This window comes from Syngnathus leptorhynchus, chromosome 3 (assembly GCF_054491065.1).
Source record: "Syngnathus leptorhynchus isolate UIUO chromosome 3, UIUO_Slep, whole genome shotgun sequence".
NCBI lineage: Eukaryota > Metazoa > Chordata > Actinopteri > Syngnathiformes > Syngnathidae > Syngnathus > Syngnathus leptorhynchus.
In genome coordinates this window covers 7,997,032-8,010,851 of record NC_141197.1, presented here as the reverse complement: position 1 = coordinate 8,010,851, position 13,820 = coordinate 7,997,032, and the positions used below count along the sequence as shown (strand labels likewise).

At 41.3% G+C, this 13,820-nt stretch overlaps 1 protein-coding gene across 6 annotated transcripts in view; it reads right to left on the bottom strand.

Moving 5' to 3' along the window:
- Positions 1–1,081: 1,081 nt before the first annotated feature.
- neo1a (neogenin 1a) overlaps positions 1,082–13,820 on the bottom strand; it is a 150,112-nt gene continuing 137,373 nt past the window's right edge. For 4 of the 6 annotated variants that reach the window (XM_085907121.1, XM_085907120.1, XM_085907119.1 and 1 more), the window contains 12 exons: positions 11,592–11,824; positions 9,345–9,483; positions 8,513–8,620; positions 8,154–8,348; positions 6,864–6,932; positions 5,900–6,035; positions 5,243–5,487; positions 4,093–4,185; positions 3,687–3,854; positions 2,479–2,766; positions 1,850–1,986; positions 1,082–1,278 (listed from right to left, as the gene is read on the bottom strand). In XM_085907121.1, the coding sequence (XP_085763247.1) occupies positions 1,192–1,278; positions 1,850–1,986; positions 2,479–2,766; positions 3,687–3,854; positions 4,093–4,185; positions 5,243–5,487; positions 5,900–6,035; positions 6,864–6,932; positions 8,154–8,348; positions 8,513–8,620; positions 9,345–9,483; positions 11,592–11,824 (1,898 nt within the window). In that variant the 3' untranslated portion in view covers positions 1,082–1,191. The remainder of the gene's footprint in view (positions 1,279–1,849; positions 1,987–2,478; positions 2,767–3,686; positions 3,855–4,092; positions 4,186–5,242; positions 5,488–5,899; positions 6,036–6,863; positions 6,933–8,153; positions 8,349–8,512; positions 8,621–9,344; positions 9,484–11,591; positions 11,825–13,820) is intronic. The other 2 variants (XM_085907122.1, XM_085907125.1) reach the window with 1 other exon arrangement.

Sequence of the window (13,820 nt, the reverse complement as noted above, 5' to 3'; positions counted from 1 at the left end):
ATAGATGTGAGAAACATCCCAAAAGTTGAGTTTGCAAATGACGACCATAAGTTTCTTTGGGTAACAGGATGATAGGAAAGTAGACTTGACATCAGGCTTGTGACTAGCCTTTCTTTCTTCTTCCAAAAAATGATGAGTCCCATTCTAAAGGCCAACATGTCTTTCACGTGTAATAGAACCATAATGTTGCACTCAAGGGCCCACCAGGAATGAGTGTAAACGCCACGACACACTCACTTTGTAAAAAAGACAACTGGTCTATTTGTAGGTGATTGTTTGACTGCAGTATAAGTGTGAGTGTGCCAGGAAGGGGAGGGGCTTGTGGGGACAGCACCCTGAGTCCAAGTCAACTTAACCTTCCAACCTGCAGACACGGCGGTAAGGCTTTTAGAAAGGAGACCCCGCTGGAAAGAAAACTTGCAAAATGTTAGAACTCCTTTGTGACACTTTCCTTTCAAATCAAAGAATGACGCAATTTCAAAAATAAAAACAACATATGTACATGTTTATAAGGATACGTATGTAAAAAATAAAGAATACAATAAGGTAGAAAACAATACAATCGTGGTACAAGGGGATACAAACATACATGACTAAATGTCGGATAATGTTGGGTTGTAAAGAAGGCGGATGTCCAATGTTCACTTCACTGAAACTGCCCAATAGATATACAAAACGCACAAAAGAAACACAGAGACCGCATGGACCAACATCAATACTAGCATGTCGTTGGACTTTTGACAGACGTGCATCGTCATGTGGCACCGAACAAACAAACAAAACATGTTTGTATTTTTGCTGAGGAAGTAAGATCACAATCATTTGACCGAGTTCATTGTCTCCGAGAATGGTTCTTCATAAAAACATGAAGCGCCATGGCCATCTCCTTCCTGAGATTGAGAAAGGTGAGCCGGAAAAGTTCCTAGGAGTTTTTTTTTTTCTTTGTAGGACGAAAGGTGTTGGGGGGGGGGGGGGTCGGGGTCTCACAGAAGTCATTTTGTGTGTCCATGGGCCACTTGCTCCCAAATGTTTTTTTAATTTTTTACTTTCCTGTGCCAATGGTTTATCTGTATGAAGTGTAGTGTGTGTGTGTGTGTGTGTGTGTGTGTGTGTGTGTGTGTGTGTGTGTGTGTGTGTGTGTGCATGTGTGTGTGTTTGTGCGCATGTGTGTGCTTGTGTGTGCGTGTAAGCTCATGGTGCTGTGGTGATGGCATTGAGGTCCTTCATGAGGCCCTCCAAGTGGGCCATCTCCTCAGTCAGCTCATCTGGTTCGTAGCTCTGAGGGAGAGGAACAGGGTTACTGCGAGGGGCGGGGGAGGGGCAGGGGGGCAGGGAGGCAAGCACCTGGAGGAGGGGAGGAGAGGAGGGGAGGAGAAAAGGAGAGGAGGAGAGGGTCAGTCAGGGACCTTTCACAGAGGACATGGGGGCGGGGGGGGAGTCAAATGGGTGGAGTGAGGCGAGCTGGGGGATGATGGATCAATAGGACTGAAGCGACAGCAGATGAAAGCAAAATAAACCAGCAGAAGCAAAGAAGCAAAACAATAAACCCAACATTCCAATTGTGGGTTTTGTATTCATCAGCCATAAAAAAAAGTAAATGGATTCATAAAGTACAGCCAACAGAGGGTGAGAATGAAGTTAAAGAAGAATGAAGAGAGAAAGAGGAAACAGAAACCGTGGTTAAAATCAAAGTACATCTGCAGCTAGCTTATACAATCCAGTGCCCCGAGAAAACCTGACATGGATTTGGAAGGACAGTGTGAAAGTTACATTTCTGCCTCATTTAAACAATTCAGTATTGAACAGTAGGAGATATCTGCAGTGTTACGGTGCAGGCCGCAATACTCACGCTATCTACATCCTCCAGCATCTTGCTAGTCTCCGGGACGTCGGGGGCGTTGGGCACGTTGACTATCATTGGCGTTCGAGTCCTTCCAAGAGTGCCGATGCAGGCTGTTTTAACGACATGGGGGTGTGTGGGAGGCCCTGAATCAGGTACCAAGCGGAAATTTTATCAGCACCATGTTGTTCAGTAACTTAGTGTCAAATATTCAGTGGCGGTGCGACATGGCGACCACAGCACATCCGGGGGAAAATTTGCATACTTGTGATTTTGCAGCCATTTTCACATCCATGCATTATCCCTAGATTCCTTGATACACTCACACAATTTATAACTATCCATTTAAAGAATACATCTTCAATTGAATTCAAAACAAACAGGCACAAACCTAATTAAAAGGAACAATTTAGAATTGTGATGAGTCTGGAGGTATTTATGTCATCGTGCTTTTTAGATATGACACACTACAGAATGCAAAACTGTGCCAGCCGTCAGTGAAGATCACTGATTTGTTGTTAGCTAGAAAATCCACATCAGTGAATGAGATAGAAGAAGACCAACATCTGGGATTCTGGGTTTGAATCTCATTCCGGCCTACAAGCCTACACTATGAAATGCCAGCAGGTTCTCCTCACCAGTCTGAGCCAGCAGGGGAGTGCTGGGCAGCGCCGGGGACTCGAAGGTAGGGTGACCCGAAGCTGGGATGGCAGGCACGGCAAAGCTCTTCAGAGGGTGAGCGTGGGCGTGCGGGTGGGCCGAGCGCAGGGGCGGCAGGTTGCCGGTGTAGCAGCACTCTTCCTCCGTGGTGCTGGAGCCGTGGTAGCTGCCCTCGGGCTCTGCCAGTATCTCTGAGGGGCAGGAGGCCTGCGAGGATGAGGCAGCCGGAGGAAGAGGCTCCGAACAAGGTGTATTCCTCACCGACTCTGAAGGACAGAAGAGGAGGGGGAGGAGACCAATGAGGAAGCGATTTTTCTTAAGCTTAAAAGTGTCATCAGATACGGGGAGACTGCATGAGTCACACAAAGATATAGCGATATCCACCTCCTTGGAAATTTAGTGGTGGATTCATAGCTTAAAAGCCATGTGGATTTTGTCGTTCAGCTTCAGCATTGTGTGCAAAATGTGACATGTGCATCGAAATGCCAAATATAGCTTACCTGTAGTTTATTTTGCATTTTAGGTTCATCCTCCAATTTGGCCAAACCTGTCCCTAACACTTTTTGAGTGGTGCAGTAGTCACCACAAACAGGATATCAGACAATAGCCAGAAGAGCACTTTGTAGCCACCCAGTTTTGGACAATACCTTTTACAAATCACATCATTTCATAGGATGGGGCCTTGCATTTAATAAATGAGATCTTACTGAATAAGCAAATTAGCATTTCAAGATGGCAGTTTCCGCTAAAAGAAGCAATCCTGTACAGAACGACTGATTACCTGCATCACAAGTAGTTTTCTTATTCAATTATTTTTTTTAAAAACTTTTACAAAAGAAAACTAAACCCAAGAAACAGCGGCAACAAAAACGCACATCTGGCTGCTCAAATTTAGCCATATGTTGTTCCTCACTACTATCACTTCCCTCAGCCCAAAAATCTTCTCCACTCTAAAAACCGTCCCGTCGTGTTGTGCAACAGCTGCTGCTACAACACTAAGCACATTTAATTGCAACTTTGATGGCAGACTTCACTGAATAACATCGAAGGTAGAAGATGGGTGAGGCAGAGAACAATGGAATTGAAGAAATATATGAAGGTGGAAACATGCTTTTTGGAATAAAATGTCTTGAGTCAACATGATTTTTGTAATTCCTACAGTGACCAGCACGGGGCAGTATCTCACCTGTGGAGTCCACCCTGTCTAAATGGGAGACGGGGCTGCAGGGATGCACCCGGGGGTGCCCGCTGCCCTGATGGTAGAGGTAGCTGCGCGTGGGCGACGCCAGGCTGCCCATGTGATAATGGTGCTGATGGTTATCGAGGGAATGGATGGGATGAGCGCTAATTACAGCTGTGGATTCAAATGGACATGGAGGTTTATCATGAGAGAAGGCTGATGATGAAGGATGTGGATGCACTTCCGCTCACATACACATTCACACGCTTTTATCCTTTGTCAACAAAATCATCAGCAATACACCAAGATGTCAGATATCCATGGTGCTCCTATTTTTTGCATTTTTCAAAGAAACAGCTTACTAACTGTAAACAATCACTTATCAAACACACCTCTGGTCACACACACTTACGCTGAGGTGGCTGCGCATCAAAAGGCATCATCATTTTAGGCCTCATCCCCCGCCGGCCTGCAAGGGTCGACATGCTGTCCTCTGATTCATGGCCTAAAAAGTATGGTGGAAACCAGCCAATCAGAAAGAGCTGCTACTCTGCCCTTTTTGGAGATCAATCCATTTTGAACCTTGGGTCTTTTCAGATGCTTTAAAAAAGTCCTACATTTTGACCCAATTGTAAAATGATCATTTGATAAACACTTTTGAGGCAAGAAGGTGGAGCAGTCATTCTGTGAACATGGCGCGTATGAAAAGCATGCATATGAATGGCAAGGCAGGAAAATGATCAAACTAATTGAAATTGGAACACTGAGTGCAGACCTCCAGAAACTTACTGAGAAACTGTGTAAAGCAGGCGCTAATTGAACACAAGTTGGAACGAGACACACAACAATGGGGGAGGAGGGGCTGCTGCATATGGCAACATTAATGAGACATATTTATGGAAGTGTGGAGCTGCCAATATAAACTAAAAATATGTTGACTGGCAAATCCGTTCAAACGTACTCGCAAATATGTTCAAATTTTTTTGGAGCCAAATGCTAAAAATGTAGCATTTTTTCTACACTGCCACGAGGTATGCGCAAGTAAAAAAAATGTTTTAACCTTTTGGCTTACATCATACTAATATGTTTAAGAAGTATTCTTAATCTTATGGTTTAATTGTGGCTACAATGCATGATTTTCGTTCTGCCTTTTTTTTCCCCCATAATGCCGCGAGGTATATTTATGCGAAAGTAAAGAACCCGTTGCATTATGGGGGGGTTTGAAAAAGTACAAAAAGTGCATTTGTAAAATGTCAAATGTAAATGATGCAGTGCAGCCATAATAAAATCATAAAATTACAAATAAACAATTTAAATTCCTTCATTTCTCAACGTGATCGTATAATGTAGGTCAAATACTTAAAACAAAATATTTGTTTTCTTATAGATGCCCAAGTCAATACCGTATGGGGGAAAAAAAGAAATGCTACATTGCAATGCTAAACAATAATGGAGCACAATTTCAAGCTAAAACCTAGCAATGACTGTCTAACTCAAAAAGCCAGAGTCACATCATGTGACCATAACATTCATTGAACTAGTTATTCTTCCCACAGACTGACCACGGTAGGAATTTCGCCTCTGCTGCAGATGGGGGTTGCTGTCCATGCCGCTGTCTGCTGGAGTTATGTCTTGGGAAGTGCGCGGGATGGGCGTTTCGGTCATGACCGGGTTTGGCTCCGGTGACTTGTCCATTGGTTTGAGCTCCAGCCGCTCATGGTGGATCCAAAGATCAGGCGGTTTTAAATCTTTGGAGTTGCCCTTGTATTTGTGCGAGCCATTGGACGACTTGGAGGCCGCCCGCTTCCTGTGTGACGTAAAGGCGAGGTTGTTAATGGAGTAAACGAGCTCATGTTGAAGGAAGCCATCTGACTATAAAGCTGCCTGTGGTCCGTGTAATCTGATCTCCTGGATGTTACAACAGCAGAGAACAGTCTGCGTGTGCTGATATGATCATAAACAAGCACAACATCAGCTTCATTTGACATCTTTTTTTTTTTTTTTTTTTACAATGATTGTTTGAAATTTACGACAGACTGGAAACCTTGATGGAAGAAGCAGACCTTCTGTAAATCCAATTCTTGTTGCCTCATGGGGACTACAATTGGTAAGAGCCAGACAGCCGAGAGAAGTAGTGAACTCATAATTCAAAGATTTAAGTGTTTATAGATAAAAAAAACAAAAAAAAACCCTGTTGATGTGTGATGGTTTTTGCTTACTTTTTCTGGTGTGACGTGGTACGCCGTGTGCACAGGAAGGCCCCCACAACAACCAGGATGATGGTAAACGCTCCCACTGAGATGATGATGACGATGACCAGAATGTGATTTTCACCGTTTCCCATACCGGATTTGCCTTGAAAAAGACCATTTATCACTTAACATGGTAACTGTGAATGCAGAACCATCCAAGAAGCAAACAAGCTGTTGTGCTGCACGAAAGTCAACAGAAGTGAAGACAGTTCCAGTATTTGAATCCAAGATAAAGACTTTGCCACTTCCCCACTCCAAACTAACTTTAAGGTCTTTGAAGCATTAAAGTAGATTTCACTGTCAGTAATTTTAGAAAACTAGTTTTAAATACCTTCAAATCTTTGCTTGTCAATGTACATTCTTTTAATAATTCTTCGTGAGCTACTTTAGTTCTCTTTGCTTGGCCTTTGAATGTCTTTAGCTGGTTTTAAATGCTTTTAGGGTGTTGTGGTTTTGGTTTAGTAAAGCACACTGAGTTGTCTTGTGTATGAAATGTGGAAAATAAATAAAACTGCCTTGCTTTGCCCATACACGACGACTAAATGTTCTGGATAGAAATTAATCGTTTATGGTAATCAAATGTTATTTTTTTAAAGTATTTGTGGTGAACTCCTGTTTCAATAATATTGCTCAAAGGAGTTTGTCATAGCATACAAGCTAAGATGGCCAAAAAAAATTACAGTGACCCTAGAAAATGGTACAATTGGTGGCTTTGAAGTGGTATGACCGGCTTAAAGCGATATTTTCTTTTCTTCTTTACAGACCCCCAAATCAATCAACAGTCAGTTCTGCGTAATTAACCCGATTCTGAGTAATCAACAATACTGGCCATCCCTAAATATGCCTATTACAAAAATATAATCAATTTGACACGTACTTGCATGTACTGTACTTATTTTGAATTGAAGCTTAAAATGTTGAAAAATCTTACCAACTGCTGATCCAGGATCAAGGGGAAGTTGGTTGCCTGGAGGCCCAGGCTTCGATGGAAGATTTGAGGCTGTCAGTGGACACAAAGAGTGGCTTCATGAGGGAAAAGATGCTCTATAGAAAATCTTTGAATTGATAAATGGATTCTGGTCTTGGCATATCATACTGCCTCGTGTAGGTCAATGGGCTAGACTCCAATCTAAAACTTGCTATATGCCAAAGCTGGAAAGTTGGAAATCTTCGCAAGAGGAGCAGACTCACAAGTGTGCACACAAAGATGAAGAGTGAGCGATGTTTACCTTGGTCATTAGCCATTTTGTCAGAGGACTCAGCTTAAGAAGCACAGAAAAGAAGAAGAAGAAAAAAACCATACAAAAAAAAAAACACAGGTTAGCAGAGTGGCAAGTGAGAAGAAAACAGAACAACAGATCAAGTCTGTGAGAAGGCAGTTGCAGAGCAATTTGAAATAGATTTGAGTGAAAACAAAACAAAAAGAACAAAATAAACTACTATTAAAGAAAGCTGACAAATACCGCAACTAAATAACTAAAATGTGAGATATGCACCATATCTATCATTACTCTGGTGATGTAAGTAAAGACTCGGGGGACAAAAATCAACATTATTCTCAAATCGGGGGGTGGGGGAATGGGCAATAAAAATCAAATAAGCCCTCCAAAATGGATGTACATCACAAATTAAACTCACTGGTTGGTCACAAGATCTGGATTTTAATGGTCACTGTGAGTGTGGTATAAATTTAAGAATATGTTTATTATTGTATATTTTGGAGAACATTCAAGTTTGATTAGGCAGGAATCCCAATTGTACTTACAGGGGAGTATTTATTCAGCTGCATATAATGAAAGGCATAATCAATGTAACCAACCGTTATATTACAAATTATATAAAGTGAAATTACGAGACGAAATAAAACGTGCAAAGTTGCAAGAACCGAGACGGACTTGGCAGTTAAGGACATCATCCACGACGTAAGATCTTAAAAAGTGCAAAGTCAGAATGTAACGCGTGGCGTTAAAACTCAACACTTTTTTTTTGGAGTCCCACAACCACAAGGAGTAAGCCTGCCTATTGGACCTCTAGGAACGGACTATATGGGGGAACATAGTATTTACTCAAACGTGACCCAATGAGTGTGATTATGCAAGAATATAGCAATTTGTGACCTCCATTTAAGTACAAAATAACACTTCTCAACAATTTATTCGGCAGCCTCATGCTTCTAATTGCATCTCATATTTAGTTGCCATGTTATTTTCGAGAAACTCACTCTTTGGGGTCCTAAAGTGTACAGCCTCAGACGTGGGGCCCATGCCCTTTGAGTTTCGAGCCTCAATCTTGAAATAGTATGTCGTGTCTAGAGTAAGGTCCTGGATCTGGTGAGTCAGGCGGTTTCCCAACACGGGTTCAACGACCCAGTCGTGGTCCTCCGCATTGACATCTGTGCTGTAGTAGATGATGTAACCTATAAAAGGGGGTGGAGAGAGGTCGATTATGTGCTTTGATGCCTTTAATGCTAGTTCTGGTTTTCAGGTGGAAAAGACTAATTCAGGCCAGCTGCATTCATATTTGCAGATGTGTGGGGGGGAAAACCGAATGAGACCACCACCTGACGATTTTGAGACTTACCTGTGATCTTCCCATTGGCCTCAGAGGGAGGCTGCCAGTTGATGATGATGGTGCGAGGCTTGTTCTCTTTGCTCACCACTGTCACATCTTTGGGGGACGAGCTAGGAACTAAAGGTGGGGATTGACAAGAGGGTATTCACCACAGTAAAAAAAAAAAAAGAACCTCATTCATGCTACATTGTTAAGCTGAATGTTGGCAAATGTAAGTATTCGTTCCGTCTAACTAATCTTCAAGTATTGCTTTGCTACCGTCTGTTTGTACCCTGCAGGCCTGTTCCAAATATAGCTCATCATTATGCATTACAATTTTGTAAAACAGTTGTAGAAGTTTTAAAATGTAATCTATGGAAGATCAAAGTGTTGCATTGTGGTATTTATCAGTTTTCTAACTATTGTGCAAAATCATTAACATGATCAATTTTGTCACATAACGGATTAGCAGATTTCTTTATCATCAGCCCAAATATTAATAACATTAGTATGACCAAATGTATTATTTCAGAAGTGCTTATCAAACTGTTAACCCTTCCCAATAATCAGTAGCCAAGAAGTAACTCTCAGCTTCAAAAAGGTTGGTGAGCCCTGCTATACACAATAATAAGCCTCTGTAAGGCAGACAGCAATTATTGACAGATTTTCACTACTCGCCGCAAGGCTCTGTCTGTATTCTCCCAAGCGAACAGTGGGGGGTGTAAAGAAAAAATAAATCAGTTTATCATTGCATCATCTTAAACTCGCATGTGGCTGTGATCTAATCAATGATTAGCTGCTACAATCAGTGAGATGTTTATGCATTTTGTCACAATTTAATGCATGTTTGTGGCGTTCCTACTGGTTTCAAAGGTGGTTCCCTGGGCTGTCATGCTCCATGTGCTCGTACGTCGACCTTTGGTCACCATAACGGAGAACTCGTACAAGGTGTTGGGCTTCAGTCCTGTCACCATGTGGTTTAGGCTGGTGGTGTTGGCAACCTATGAACAGGACAACAAGACACATTAGTATTCACTTTTGACAAAACGTTCTATCGTTCTTGGACCTCAATGTAAAATAATAGTAATAAAAATAATTATTTATAATGTTCTACGTACAAAATGGTTCAGTGTCTGTCAATGTTATTTTTTCATGTTATTACTTCTTTCAAAACTAAATGCTTTCAGATGCATTTGCTAGTTTCAGCAATAGTAATAGCAACATGAATATTCCATTTTAGAAGAAATCCGTCATTGCTGCTTAAGTTAATATTGTAGTTTCTGATGTTATTGTCCACAAGATATAAATCAGTGGTTTTTTTTTTCCCCTTGTCTCTAGTCAGGGCTCTGCCGATGACCTGAACTTGAAGAAAATGCTTCATCCAGCTTTGCCGAACCTAGAGGTCGGCTGCTGCTCCCTGTATGTACTCTAAGTGTCAAACAAAGACAACCAAAGTGCCCGAGGAAGGACTGCGTGGACTTTCAGTAGATTCCAAACTCAAGAAACACTCATGTGACTATGCAAGTGTGTGATTCAACATGAAGAGCACCTACTGACAGTGGTTCCTTTCATGGCCACAGTTTTACCATACAACTGGTTTGAAATATTTAGCACACATCTATTACAAAGAGACAGCTGCTCCAGTTTGACCATTATTGAATTTAAAGGTCATTTCTTTTATTGTAGGTTTTACTATGAAATTGAGTTCATATCACAAGGGATGTCTACTCACAGTTTTTTAAGAGTATAATCTAGAATGGCATTTTTAAGATTAATGTTCTGTTCTCAAGTGGGGCAGTACAACAGCAGATGGTGAAACAGGGAAAGGCAGAAGGCAGAATCTATAAGCAGCATGAGAGCTCCTCATACAAAGTATTAGACCAATATAAAAAAAGACCTTGTTAATAGACATGTTAATATATTGGATTTGGTTAATTGAATAGGAACATAATGAGCCTGTAGAGCTCTTTAATCACTGTTGTAGTGTGCAAATCACTCAAATTCAACCAGCAATTCATGCCAGCGAGCTGTGCTGTGCTATAAAACGGAGGCTATTAATTTCTAGCTAACTTAAAACGCACAATGTTTTCAGAGGAAAAAGAAAACAGAAGTTGTCAGTAACAGTGGCAACGTAAGATGGCTGAGAGAGACCCATTGATAGACAGTTTAAGAAAGCAAATAAGGATGAGTTACTCCGCCAACCTTCCACACCAGGCATGGAAAAGCGCAATGTCCCAGGAAATTGTGAATGCAAGGCCAATTGTACCACGGTGTGCTGTGTATATTATTACAAGTAGACATTTGGTAAATGCAGAAAGGAGATGGTGTGGCTATGCCAAATATTTTCAAACCTCTTGCATAATTCTTGCCAAAATCTGGTCTAAGATTTCAAATGGTAATGAATAAAAACATTTCAATACTGTAAGAATTATTATTAGCAATAATGTGAACAACAGTTGAACAAACTATTATCCTTGACTTCAGATTTCAGAAGTTATGTAGCCTTAAACACACATAAATTAAGCCGCAATGCACTTTAGCCATACTGCTGCACTAATTTGTGTTTGTGTATCTACCTCCTGTAATTCTGATGTGAAGTAAAGAAATCTCAGAAAGAAATGAAAAACAAACTGTTTTAACCTCATTCTTCGGGAAGTTGCGGAAAATCTTGTCAGTGCGAATATGATTCGTAATTACAGCCTGTGCAACACACAATGGTGTGACAAGATAGTGTACTGGTACACCAGTTCAAAAACTCAACTTCTTTCTCGTTACATTACAACACATGATTGGGCCCAAAGCAACAGCAGTTCCCTTGCCTCTGTAGTTGGGCACTGAGTTGCGATTAATTGCTACATTTACAGAACAATGGCGAGGTATGTTGAAGAAAACTTGTCCAACAAATTGGCCGGCCCTTTGGGTCATGCAAATTAGAAAATTGCTTGGCTGTTCACACCTGAATTCGGATAATAGTTCAAATCTAATGCAGTCATTTAGCCGCCCTTTGAATTTAAAAGACAGAAAAGCCAAATGGCTGGATTTTCTCGTTTCTCTCGAGTTTAATCATATTCCTTGATATATATTGTATAGTACTCCACAAGAGTCTTACCTTCATTTTGGTGTTGGCAGGGATGTTGGTCTTCCAGCGCACTGTGTAGTAGCGGTTATCTGTGATCTTTTGGTTCTTAGGCAACGAGTTGTCCGCCCAGGTGACTTTAATGGTATCATGGCTCAAAACGGAGGCCTGAACACCCACAGGTGGCATCATGGGGGTGGGATCTGGTACTGGGGTGTATGGAGCATGGAAGAGTTCGTATAGGTCAACATCAGGGTCTATGGGGTCTGCCCAACAAGCAGTAATCCCGCAGCCAGGCGTACAAATTAAAATGAGCAAATTAAAACACAAAGAAATGCATGACACGGTCATGACACAATCAGGCGGGAGTCCACACGGGATGCAGGGTGAAAAAAAAAAAAAAGACAGAAAAATAAGGTTATTGAGTTAAAAAGAAGAATGGAGGGTGAAAGGTGAAACCAAACATAAGCACAACAAACATGGGATTGGGAAGGGTGAAGAGAAAGAGAAAAGATTCTATTAGAAAAATAGACACCAACCTCTAAAATCAGACAAATCTACAGACTTTTAAAAGTTGCTGTGTGATATCACTACTAGTGCTACGGTGAGAAAAAGGAAGAGATGCTCGATTATAGACTACAGAGAATTATTTGTCATACTTCCATTCAATTGTTTTGGCGGGAACATGGTAAGAAATGTTGAATAGAAAGCAAAAATGCCCAGAAATATCTACATCATTTATTGTTTGACTTAAGAGTGCGCCCCTCCCTTGTGCATTTGCTTGACTCCTTCATGGTCTTCACTTCATTAAGTGATAAAAGAGTAAGCTTTGGTCAGTCATCCGCGATGACTCTCTTCAACCACTTGTTGGTCCTCACCCTGCATGACTCCATTCTCTGTTCCAAGCACTTTGATGAAAACCAAAGCATTCATGCGGTTAAGGAGAGTATTGTGTTTTTTGAGTGAAATGCAGAAGTTGTTTTTTCTCTCTTTTTTTTTTTTTACCAAACTCAAAAGTGGGTCCCTGTTATTTGTAAAGGGGTTAATACATTAATTTTCTTCAAACTTTACTCGCTCTTCACTCAAGTTAAGTCCGCCCCACACTTTTGCAACCCAAGTTCACCAAGTTTTTTTTTTTTCCAGAGTTTTATGTTTCCCAAGTATAAATCCTATGTAGGTCAGCTTGTCTTTTTAATCCTGACTTGAACAAACTGGCAGGAAAAAAAAACGCGCCCCCGAGGAGGCAGCAACAGACGACGGTGGAAGGATTTTTGGTTCTGCTTTGAGAAGAAACGTTTGGATCTGACGAAGGGTTGCCAAAGTCACCACAGGGGGTCCGGGTGTGTGCAGCACTGTGTGTCTACGAGGATGTGAGGCGGAGCAATGAATCTCATAGAGAAGCTTGTGCATGTGTGCACTTAGACTGTCACCCGCCCTCAAAGCATGCTGACGTGATTCATGTCATTCAGCATCCCGCCCTCACTATTGCAACAGAGCTGTGGAGGAGACAAAGTGGCGCCATCAAGGCTGAGCGGGGAGCTGCGAGTCTAGATTTGAACGTGTGAAGAGGGTAGACCCCCCCTCTTTTGGGACGCCGCAGGGATCCCATGCAACTTATCGTCATACACTGATGCAGAGAGTGTATGAAGTGTGCTTTTATAGAACAACACTAGAAGTGCTTTACACTTGAAGATCATTTGTGGCGAACACTGGGTTGGGACTTGCATTTTGGTCTGTAATTGAGATGTACGAATGTTATAATTAGCTTGTCTTTGGTCATGGCTGAGGGCAGCAGAGCTTTTAAACACAAAGGGACAGGAAACATGCCTAAATAACCGATAACCAAGGAGCACTGTGTGTATTGGCTGCGCTATTTTTAATCCACACACCTACCTCCACGTAGTTTAGCATCTTTGTGCTGAGCTATGGTTTATTTCTTTATTTTGCTTCTAAATGTCTTAAAGTCAAATCGGTTATTCTATCGAGTAATCGGCTAAAATTGTATTTTGCATCAAAGTGGATTTCAAAACCACCATCCCATTTAATGTTATTTATTATATATTGTTTCGTGAATAAAAACAACTAAATAACCATTAAATATATAACGCAAGAGGAATTATGTCGTTCTCTCCAAATTGATTCAGTTACTGTCCAACATTGTTTTTGTTTTTGAAATAAAAGCAGACGTTTGCAAAGAAAAAAATATTCTGAAAAATTACTGTTGAGAGACTGACAGAAAATTTGGACAATTCTAAGGTTAAA